This window comes from Epinephelus lanceolatus, chromosome 9 (genome assembly GCF_041903045.1).
Source record: "Epinephelus lanceolatus isolate andai-2023 chromosome 9, ASM4190304v1, whole genome shotgun sequence".
Taxonomy (NCBI): domain Eukaryota; kingdom Metazoa; phylum Chordata; class Actinopteri; order Perciformes; family Serranidae; genus Epinephelus; species Epinephelus lanceolatus.
Genome location: NC_135742.1, coordinates 5,312,149 through 5,323,759, shown reverse-complemented (window position 1 = coordinate 5,323,759; position 11,611 = coordinate 5,312,149). Strand labels below are relative to the sequence as shown.

The 11,611-nt window shown below is 41.1% G+C and overlaps 1 protein-coding gene across 1 annotated transcript in view; it reads right to left on the bottom strand.

Annotated features, from left to right (window-relative positions):
• Positions 1-4,477: 4,477 nt before the first annotated feature.
• bmp2k (BMP2 inducible kinase) overlaps positions 4,478-11,611 on the bottom strand; it is a 64,457-nt gene continuing 57,323 nt past the window's right edge. The window contains exon 16 of the mRNA XM_033620481.2: positions 4,478-6,049. Coding sequence (XP_033476372.1) covers positions 4,617-6,049 — 1,433 coding nt within the window. The 3' untranslated portion in view covers positions 4,478-4,616. The remainder of the gene's footprint in view (positions 6,050-11,611) is intronic.

Here is an 11,611-nt window from a genome sequence, read left to right as displayed (position 1 = left end):
AATTGAACAAATTAGCTCAGGGTTCAAAGGTTTAACTATTTGTAAAAGGCGTCTGAAAGCAGCACAACACAAGTGATATTCCTCCAGGTTTCAAGGGGTTAATATAAAGTATCACTATCCACATTTTCTTTTCTGGCAGTAAGAAAAGGCTTTTCATTTCAAGAGCTCAAAAACAAGTTGATTTATTCTACTGTATTTCACTGACGACTTAAACTTGGTTTAAAATTGGGACACAGTTTAGTTTTTCAAGATTCAAGCACTGATAATGGGAATCTGTATTCACATGTATTGCTGTTCATATTGCAGCTATTCTCTACACGGTGCAGCCCTGGTTTCTACTGTACATTCAATCTTTACTACTTTTGCTTTCATTGTAAAAATAGTTACGAGTATTTTAGACTGTTTACGAAAAACTGCTTTTTCTGCCTGACCTGAGTTTGTCTCCAGCGGAGGATTCTCTCGTCAAACTGTGTTTTGGACTCAATAAATCACAGGACTTTGTCTCTGGCTCATTTTAGGGTGACGTGCAATGTTAAAGGTCAACTCTTATTCTCTTAACTCTTATATGGCTTCATTCCAAAATGCAACACGACCATGATGGATCGAAGTCTCTGTACTGTGAAATGCTCTGAATTTAAATTCTCTCAAACTGTCTTAATGCTTAGAACATGAATGCATTTTTGTCTGTCATCATTTAATCACAAGTTGTCTCATTTTGGAATGAAAGTCATTAGTTTTGTGTGTATTTAATGTTTTTAAGTTTCAGAGCGAGACATATTGTTGTTCTGTATTTAAGTTATTCTCCGTGACCCTGCTCTGTGCTGTCTGTAACGGTTCCTCTAAAACATTTTGTCTTATTTGAAAAGCTCTGAGAGACGTCAGCCGTGTGTCCGACACTCGTTTTGTAGCAGCGGAAATTTTTGTATCTTGACTTTTCATACCTGAGCAATCAAACTGCTGAACTTCAATAAAATTAACCAAGAACTGTTGAAAAGTGTTTGTTTTAATTTACACTGTATTGAATCCACCTCAAGCTGCACTGAGATGACTCTTTTTTATTGCATCAAACAGCAGTATAGCATGATAAATACAGTATCAGATTTACCCCTGTGGAAAAAAGAAAAGATGGAAAGCAGTTGTATGAAATGGTTCCACTGGTGAAAACACAGCAACCTGCAGGCTTTATTCAAACAATGTGCCGATGGCTGTGAAGGTAAATGCAGTGCTTAAGGCCGTCGATGTCGAGCACACAGAGAATGAGTTCGTGGAAGAGTTCAGCAAACAAATGACCTGATGACACATCACAGATTTCTGAGTGTTGAATTTTGTTTCCCTTTATGAATTTGTCAATTCACATTCTGCAGCAGAAAGACCTGCGTTAAAGAATAACTTGTGATAATCTGAGTTGTTACTGTCAATAAATAACACGAAAAGACCAAAACCAGTAACGAACTGATCCCACTGGCAAGTATCATGCGTCCAAAACCTTCTTCGAAATCTTATTTCTCTCTCTAGTTTTTGTTGAGTCAGTCTCACTTCCAACATCCTGCTGCCCCAAATGTGTATTTATCCGCAGCTGAAAATAGTCCCTAATAAAATGCACTTTTAAGCTATTATGCCTTGCTGTTTTAGAAAATTACTGAACCTTATTTAAAATGAAATTTATCTTTGTGAGCTGTTTTTAAAGGAACAGTTTGACATTGGGCACATGGGAGGAAAAAACTTGCTGAGAGTTAGATAAGAAGATTTATACCCGACTCTGAAGCTGAAGCCAGGAGCTTAGCTTAGCTTAGCTTATCTTAACATAAAGACTGGAAGAACGAGGGGAAACGGTTTGGCGAGCTTTGCTCTGACCAAAGGTAACAAAATCTGCCTACCAGTACCTCTCTTGGCCGGACGCAGCAACTTCCTAGAGTCGTGTCGTCATCGTGAGTTTACCAGGAAATCAGAGGGACTCGAGGACGTCACTGCTCCAGGCCAAGAAAGTGTCTAACATGACGTCCTGTACAAAAAAAAAAAAAAAAAAGTAATTAGAGAGCCTTACAGGTACTGGTAGGCAGATTGTTGTTTCCAGTCTTTATGCTAAGATAAGCTAGCGGTCTGTGGTATCAATCCCAAACCGCTGGTTCTCAAACTATTGTACATGTTTGAGTACGTGAGCTCCCTCTAGTGGTTCAGAAGAAAAAAAAGAAACATGTAATGCTATCAAAACACACCATTTCAAATTAAAATACATAATCTAAGAGGCTGTCGAGATGTTATATCAAATAAGTTTTGCCTTTCCTGTAATATTTTTGCTTTGATTTAAGCCTGCTACATGATCACATTCATGACCGTAGCATGTGCATACGTACATAATTAGTTGCGAGTAGAGCTGCAACGATTAATCAACTAGTCGATGACTAATCACCTATTAAAATAATCGGTGACTATTTAAACATTCTCGGAACCCATCGGCTGTATTCGGCGTCTGACTTCCGGCAGACGGCGATACAGCCTCTGGGGGCAGACCCCCGATTTTTTGGCATTCCGGTTTGATTTGGGCGGAGGAGGCGAATTTCCGTTTCCGATTTCCGTTTATATACAAGTAAATATGCTGAACCATTGAGATGGATTCAGAGTTTGCAGTGACGCCAATTATGTTCCACCTCGTTAGTTCACCGCACGGACCGTTTAACCTGACAACAACTGCAGCCGGCTCAAACGTGATTGGTCAATATCATCATCGGACTACAAACAGCCTACAACCGGAAACCAGGGCTCTTACGGTCTTCTTCCGGAGGCAAGATCTCTGGGGTTTGCCTACAGACTCCACATTCACTGAATGTGGAGTCTGTATATAGAGACTACTATTTTAGTAGTCGACTAATTGGTTTGAGTCATTTTTCATAGAAAAGTTCCCCAAAATACTCTTATTGCAGCTTCTTACATTCAAATATTGGCAGCTTTACACACTCTCCCATGATGGTGAACTCAATCCCTTTGGCGTGAGTACGAAACAAGATATTAGATGACATCATTTTGGGGTTTGGGAGAGACAGACCAACATTTTTCAACATTTTAACACATTTTTCGATAAAATGATTTGTCGACTAATCGAAGAAATAAACGACAGATTAGTCGACAATGAAAATAATTGTTAATTGCAGCCCTAGTTGCAAGCTAAACTTTGATGATACGATTGTAAGTGAGGTAAAATGAATGGTTTAAAAACACTGAAATCGCGGCTCCAAACGGGAAATGTTGGGGGAAAGAAGTGCGCATCAGGAGGACAATATTTCAGGCAGCTTTGTTAAAAGTGAAGTAGACGACAATCAACGCTACTGTACTTAAACGTTGCTCATACATTCATTCCTTTATAGAGTTACGTCTTCAGTAGGAACCAATGGGCTTGGGTTCTAAGAGCCACTAGTCTTTTGTAGCCAGACCTATCTCTAAAATTGGCTTCAAAGCCCCGGCACACTTCCTGGGAGCCTGAGCCTGATGGCAGGCTTATAGCCACAGTCTACATCTAGTGAGTCAGATTATAGAGCTGCAGACAGGAAGTCACAAAGTACTAAAAGTCGGACAAACATATTGTCGGTTGTGGTCTTTTTCTTGGATTTGTTGACAGTAACAAAAGTTATATAGAATACCATCAGCCTGTTCCTTTAACTCATCACACACTTCCCATTTATTCTTCAGCATAAATAATTCTGAAAATGTTACATCACCTAATGTTAGGAGCTCTTAACACTGCTGAGAAAATGGCGGTACAGCTTGTGAGTTCTTGAAGTGGTCAAAATTCTTAAAACACAAACCTAGACTAGTGATCTAATGTGGCTTTGTGTTTCATCTCTTCCTTATTTCTAACAGAATTTGTTGAACTTAATAAAAAAACAATATTAACAGTACTTACCTAGAAGATTACTGTTAGAAAAAAAAGGACACAGTTAAGAGTCTAAATTTAAACCTGACCCAATTAACTTTTACAGAAGTACAATAAAATTCGATCCCTTCTGGTATTCAAAGTGTAACGCAACACAAACCGCAGCCACGCTGGGCTACGTAAAGACTACGGTGAAATTATGCATAGAGAAAGATCTAATAAGGATAAAACAAAGTGGTTAAGGTCAACTCCCAAACGATTCCACCGACATGAAAGTCCAACGTGGGCCGATTGTGTCGTGGTTTCCGAGGTACTGTGCAGCGAGGCGGAGCCCAGCTCAGGTAAGGCTTTGTGGTGCTAAAAAAACATATTGGTAGATCAGAAGGCAAGCCATAAAGAGCTTTTTGCAGCGAGTCAAGCGGTCAAATGTTAAGCTTATAATCACAGTACAATTTATCGAGTGGGTTTTCCGTTCTGGTTCAAACGTCTTTACGAGCGTTAAGATGCAGCATAAAAGGCTTCTCAGCAAAACAGGTACAGCTGAAGATATGTGGAAACATCACTCACACTCCACAGGATTTAGGTTTTTGTTATTCAAACTAAAAGATGTATTAAAAAGTTCTTTTAAAAAAGAGAAGCATTAGGACATTGTCAGCTCTCGGGATTGGTTGAAGATGTTCCCAAGCCAAAAAGAAAAGCTCAGGGGTTATTTAACAGCAACTGGCAGAGTGGGAAGACGCAAATAAAGTCACTGCTTCAGGGGAAAAGGTGCAGCTCCGAACGGGTCGAGGTCCACTGGCTGTGAGGGCGGCGGCGGCTGCGGCTGCTGAGGTCCACTGTGGATGACCATTTCTGTGAAGGGCACTGCCCCAAAATCATCCATGCTGCTGTCTCCAAGAGCGCCGTGAAGGGAGCCTGTCCAGGACTTGCCATTGGCTGCGCCCATGTCGCTCTTGGTGTCGGTGAGTCCTTGATACTGGCCATGCCGGCTGCCGTCCTGAGGATGGAAAGGCTTCGCTCCAAAGGGGTCTAAAAGGGCCTCGTCCACCGGCAGAGAAGCTCCTTTGTCTTTCCCTTCAGCCATGGTTATATCAACACTGATGTTCTCTTTAGAGTCAGAAGTGCTGAGGAACTCGTTGCTGCTCTGCGAGTCTCTCCGGCCGACCTTCTTGTGTCTGCGGACTCGCTCAGGTGTGCGGTAAGTTGGCTTGTTGGTCTTGCGGCCTCCGGTCGGCGTACCGTGGTGGCGTTTGCCATTGCTGCCGCCTGCCGTGGTCTCCTGCTTGGTTTTTCTCTGGCGTGACGACAGCTTCTGGAGGCTGCGCTGCTTCAGCCTCTGCTGCTGAGGGCTGGCCGAGTCCTCAAAAGACTGCTGGAAGATATCTTCTGCGCTTCTGGAGGTGGTGGGAGGCGGTGCAGTGGGGCCCGGCTGGAAGGGAGAGAACCCGAAAATGTCAATGCCCTCGGGGGAAACGGGTGGCGTTTGGCCCATGTGAACATCACTGCCACTCTTGCCCGACTTGGAGAGGTTCCGGCTGAATGGCGCTTTGGTAAAAACATCAAATTCGTCCGAAGCTTGCTGCTCATGGCTGACTTGCCTGAAAGGCGCTTTGGCAAAGATGTCCGAGCTTTCTGAAGGCCCGACAGGCGAGGTTCCTCCGAGGAAGGGAACAGAACCAAAAACATCCACAGAATCAGTCGCTGAAGCAGCTCTGGCTCCGCTGGGCGTCTCAGGAGGGGTGATCAGAGTCATGGCAGAATCCTTAGGACTCCTCCTGGCGGCGGCTGAAGCTGCTTTACTGGCCAGAGCTTTCTTTGAGCGGCTCTTGACCCTGCTGGGGTCGTAGTCCGAGTCAGAGCTGTGCTTGTCTTCATCGTCCTCTCCCTCCTCTTCAGAGTCCATCAGCAGAGGCCTCTGTCCAAGATTCTCTGGCTCGGTGTCGTCACCGTGCTCACTGTTCAGGCCTTCTTCCTCCTCCACCTCTTCATCCTCGCTGCTTTTTGGGGAAGGAGGGTCAGACTCAAAGTCGCTGTCGGACTCTTCTCCTGGTCTGCAGCTGCTCTTTTTGCCTGGTTTGTGCTCCTTGGGCGCCACTAGCTGCAGAGCCTCTGTAGAGGTGGATACGAGCGCAGGAAGGCCGACCTCCTCACTGCTCTGCTCAGTCTTTTTCTCATCGGTACCTGAAACAAGACATAAATGCAAGAGTTAAAGATGTTACCAGTCTTCTTGTATTTTTAATCTTCTTTTGAATGTGCATTTCAAGTTTTAATGTCAGTCCCTTTCAGATATTTTTAAGTTTGATGTTTTAAATAACAAGATGAGTGACAGAAGGAGAATCTCGATGCCAGAAGTACAAGTTTTCATCTCCCAAGAACGCCTCTCAGCCCCTCTGACCTCTGTAATATGTGGCTTTACTGAAATCAGGATTACTTGGCTTACGTTTGAAAGTCCACAAATACAAGCAGAAGGAGCAGCGAAGGAGAAATCACAAAACTCAATATGGTCTAAAAGCTGCTCCGACTTCTCTACTCTGACCCTGCAATAAGAAGAGCAGGCTTACAGGCGCAAGAAATGAGACGCCCGGCTTTTCAAGATTTACAAAATTGCTTTCAATATTTAAATCTCTTGGTAAAAAAGACTCAAGCTGTCAGTCACTTCCTTTAGAGTTGAAAAATAAAGCTTTGTTCTGTAGTTACTACTCCTTACTTCTGCAATTCTATAAATTCTTACGCATGTTTGGCATTTGCTGCAAAAATTTGTGCCTTGTGTAAATTTATTTCCAAGAGATTTGCATAATGACAACTTAGAAATTAGCCTAATTAGCGAGTGGATAGCCTCCAATTATATTGAAAATAAATTGTGCCGTACACAATGAGCCAATTTATTGTTCCCTATTAGTGGAGGCTCTATATAATGGAAAGCAGAGAAAGGACCCCCTGCTGTGGACACGAGAATGGAAACCTCTCCACGTCTTCAACCATCCAAACTGGCAGGACGCGATGACACATTAGCCAAAAGCTTTGTTGTTAACAAATGAAACAAGGCTGCAATACAAGATAAAAAGTAATAAAACACATTAATGCAGGAAACACGAGGTGCTCTGCATCTGTTTGCTCCACCCGACTGCTCTGCAGATTATCACTTGTAATCACGTTCACCTCTCAGAGTGAGACAATAGAAACATCTTTAATCAGGAGGGAAGATGTCAGACTGACACACAGATTTGTTTTGTCGCTGTTCCTGTGGGGGGAAAGCTGAAGGATTACACGCCGCGTCTGATCTCTTTAAGATACAGATAAGTGGTGAAAACATGCATGTGATTGTTCTCTTGTCTGATGGAAGATAAAATCTGTTAGGGATGTCTGACAGCAGGAGCTTAGAGAAGTCTCTTCCCTCACACTACAACCACCACTGAACCTAGACTGATTTCATGAAGCTGCACAGAGGCGAGAGACTCTGAACTACAACGTTCCTCGAAACAAACGACTGATAATTTGACTACGTACCTTATCAAAATGATGATTTACAGCCTAAATCTGATCAGCAAAGATTTCAAATCATTAATCAAGCAGGAGATGATAAACATCGCTCAACTCAGCTTCTCAAATGTTAAATTAATTGGGGTTTTTCCCCCCCTTATTGTAAAACTGTATCATTAAATAAGTGATGGTGTTGGTCCGATGGTCAGATTTTGAAAAAGCTATTTGATGATGACACACTGAGCTCAGTGAAAACTTCATTTACTTTTTGTTTTCTTTAATATTTTATAGATTCAGCTATAGATCCTAAAGAAAAATCATCAGTAGCTATTCCTTTAATCACATGCCACTGTGGCTGGAATTCAGCGACCTAAATAAACGGACCCATACTTAAAACAGTAGAACACATTTCCTCATCACATGCACACTGAGAGCAAAAGCTGCATCTCTTTGAGAGGGAACTGTTTTAGAGCTGAGGAAAGGATCTAATTTCTATTATTTTATTCCGACAACAAAATTAGAAAAGCAACTTTATAAATTGGGTTTAATTTGTTCTGACACCGATGTACACGGGGGGCTTTTGTTTTTGGGGGGAATGAATGGAAGTCAAACTGTACTCGGTCATAATGTATATGTGAAGCTGTTGAGATGGTGTGTTGTTCTAGATTTTTACACACTGAATCCTTTTCTTTTCAGGCCTGAATAACAGGATGAGAAGGGTTAGATATCAATAAGCAAAGCTAATAATGATCAGCCTGTTTGAAGCCACGTCACTGCAGATGATTCATAGTTGCTCATATAGAAATATTTCAGATGCACCACTCCACAGTACCACACACACTGAAACTGCTCCTTTTGGGAGTTTTAATCATTTCACCATGTTTTGTGACAAATGTGACCGGCACCAGTCGTGATGAAGGCTGATGCCTGAAACATCCGGCACCCAGAATTGATCATTTTTTGGATGTGTGTGCTGTTTTCTGAGTCTTCAGTTTGTTCTAATCTACAGTACCGCAAACAATAGTTAAGTACAATAACATTAAAGGATTTCTTTAAGCAGACTGTTTGTTGGAAGTATCTCAAAACAAGCTGCTCTGCATATTTAATCAATCATACAACAGCTTGATAACCTAATTATTATCATTCGAACGGCAATTTAATTTCAGAGAGTACATTTTTTATTTCGTTTGCTTCAATCATGTTTGGAGATACAGTATATGTCTGTAAAGCCCTGAGACAGGTGTATATTTCAGATGTTCTTGCATAAATAGTTGAGGAGTTTTAGCATTTTGTGTCTTGTAAACAGCAAATGACTTCTTTACTATCTTAAAGGTGTACTATGCAGGAATTGTCAGCCAGTGAAAGTGAAAGTCGACCCCAGATTTGGCTCATTTTGGACCAAGCTTTGTGTTTTTTCAGCTCTGTGTCTGCAGTTGTCATCGCTTCCTCTTGAATGCTTGTAGCTTACGCTCTGCCACCTGGTTGCAACCTTTTCATTGGGTCCCAACCTCACCTGAGCACTGAGCACAGGAATGTCCCGAAAACAGCAAAATAAAAAAAATGCGAAGAATAAGAAAGTGATGATAGAAGGGATTACTTTTGTATAAGTCTACACATTTGTTTTAAGGAAACCTCTGCATAGTGTACCTTTAAAAAGACGGTCTGAACGGGTCATCTTTGACTGATTGTGTGTTGCAAATTATGCAAAAGCACAAGCAAAATAACACTACAGACAGATAGAAAACAATTACAGATACACATGAAGAATTTCATCCAAATAACGTCATGAAAGCTTTTTTAAAATGTAATTGGAGAAAGAAAAGCAGCCAAATTAAGGCTGGGGAAAAATGTTAAAACCTAAATTAACCACACTGAACTTGTTTAGCATCATGCAGGTCGTGCGTCTCAAAGAGTAAACTGCCTCACGCTTCACACCGGTTAGTTCAGGACAAACAGTCGACATCATTGTGCATTTCTTGCGACCATCACCTTCATTACCGAACATTAAATTAAGAACTTTTGGACGACAGAGAGCTCAAACAAAGACAGCCATGTTAACAACAGGAACATCTTGCACATGGTGTAGTGGTGGAGAGACTCTAATATTTTATAAGCGCTATAAAAAAGGAACCAAAGTGAATTTTGATTTTGAATGTTTTTTATTTATCAGTAACATTCTATAAAGAAATACATTCACACTCACATTATGATACAGGACCTTTTACATAGTCTGTTGCAAAAACAAGATATGTATAAGACAACTTATTGATCTATAGGTTGTTTTCTTTCCAGGAGCTGCTGATATCGAGCAGGAACTAAAACTGAACGGTGTGGATGAATTCCCAAAGTTTTAGTGATCTGTTCTGGGGCTTCTAGCAGGATGTAAAACCAACACAGGATGCTTAGTAAGAGGGGACACCATCACCCCGAGACAGAGAAGATACAAGCACAGAAAACTTGCAAATGTAAACAATATATAAACAACATATTCCACATCTATGTTTGCTTGTTCGTCCCATTGAATCCTGGGATGTTTCACCTTTCCTCACACTTTAAACAAAAGGAAATTAAAGTGCAGTTAATGGCTCTGGTCGTCCCTTTCGCTTTTCATTTTGGCTTTGATGGTTCGCCTGTTCACACTATAGATCCATCCACCAGTACACATGAACAAGATGTTTCTGAGTATGGCTGTCTCACTGAATGACAAATGAAAAGAAACAAAGCAAATAATAATTTAAAAAAAAAATGAGGCAAAAGTTTTTCCACAGAAGGCCCGATCGATAAAAGCAGGCAGTGATATGAGCGGAGACATGAAGTGGAACATTAGCTCCAAACTTACCTTCAGCTAAACACATGACTTATATTTTAACCAGTTAATATATTTGTACAAAAATGTGTATGATTCATGTCTGCATGGATGACTTAGATGGGTCGCTCTCTCACTTGCTGCTCTAAGGCGGAATAACAGCAGCACAATGAGGCTTAACAAACATACAGCCCTTTAGGATTGTATGGATTTTATAAAAAAAGAAAACTAAAATCAAAATGTTTACCATTTTGATATCATCAGGACACTCATCAAGCATTCCTTTCAGCACAACAATTTACATTTACACTACTGAATGTGCCATCAGCCAGTTGTGTTCAACATAAGGAAAATAACACGGTTTAGAGTTGTGTCAGTTGGTGCTCATGAAAATCTGAACTGATCTACGTTATGTAAGAAATACGCTCCTAACATGAGGTACATCAGGGCAGAGTAACTTCAGGATTTTACCAGCCAACTTGCTTTCTAATAAAGGTTACCTGAAATGGTGGAGAATACAGTAACTCATTTGTTTAATTTACCTGCCAGCTGGTTTTAAAGTCGTTCCTTTAATCCAAACTTTGGGGAGCAGAGGAAAACAGAGCTGCTGCTAAGCTCCTCTTAACATTTTAATTCTTCAGGTAAATGTCATCTGTACGGAAGCCAAAAACAGCTGTGCTTGCTTTTCTTTTTGAGATAGCAAAGCTTGTTTTCTCATGATAATGGGATAAATTATGTTGATTCTTAAAACAACAAAAGTCAGATTTCTCAAGATAACAGGATAATTAATCACGAGACAACGACTTCTCCTGTGATCACGGGAAAATTCTGGAGAACAAGAAAATGAGTATCTAGAGATCACACCTGACTTCAGGCTTCAAGATCACTGTCATGACTGTCAGGGAGGGGATTATCAGTTGTCGAAACGCCACTTAAGCAAGCAAGACCCTCTTGATCTCTGATAAAGAATATAACTAAAGGAAATGACCTTATTTTTTTGTAATAACGACGAGTTATCTTGAGATAACAAAGCTCTTGAGATAGAGAAGAGAAACAACGAAGATGAAGCCTGAAATCAGGTTTGATCAAATTAACCAGGTACTGATTTTCCAGTCCATTTTCATCCGCAGCCAGGTCGCGGGTGTAGCAGGCTCCTCACCCTATCTCTAAGGTGGTGGTGGTGGTGGTTCATTTTCCAATGCTCCATAATTATTCCGCGATCTTGTAAAAACACAAGTCGTTTACTCATGTTAAGTTCTCTCTTTATGTCGAGAACTTGGCCCTTTGTTTTCTCGAGAATCAACATATATTAACCCCCGAGATAATGACATGATTAACTTGTGATCTTAGGGCAATGGAATCATTAAAAAAAAAGGACTGCAAGGACAGCTGTTCTCTGCTTTCGTACAGACGAATTACAGTTCCTTTGTTATGACTGTGGGGAATAAAGCTCTGCC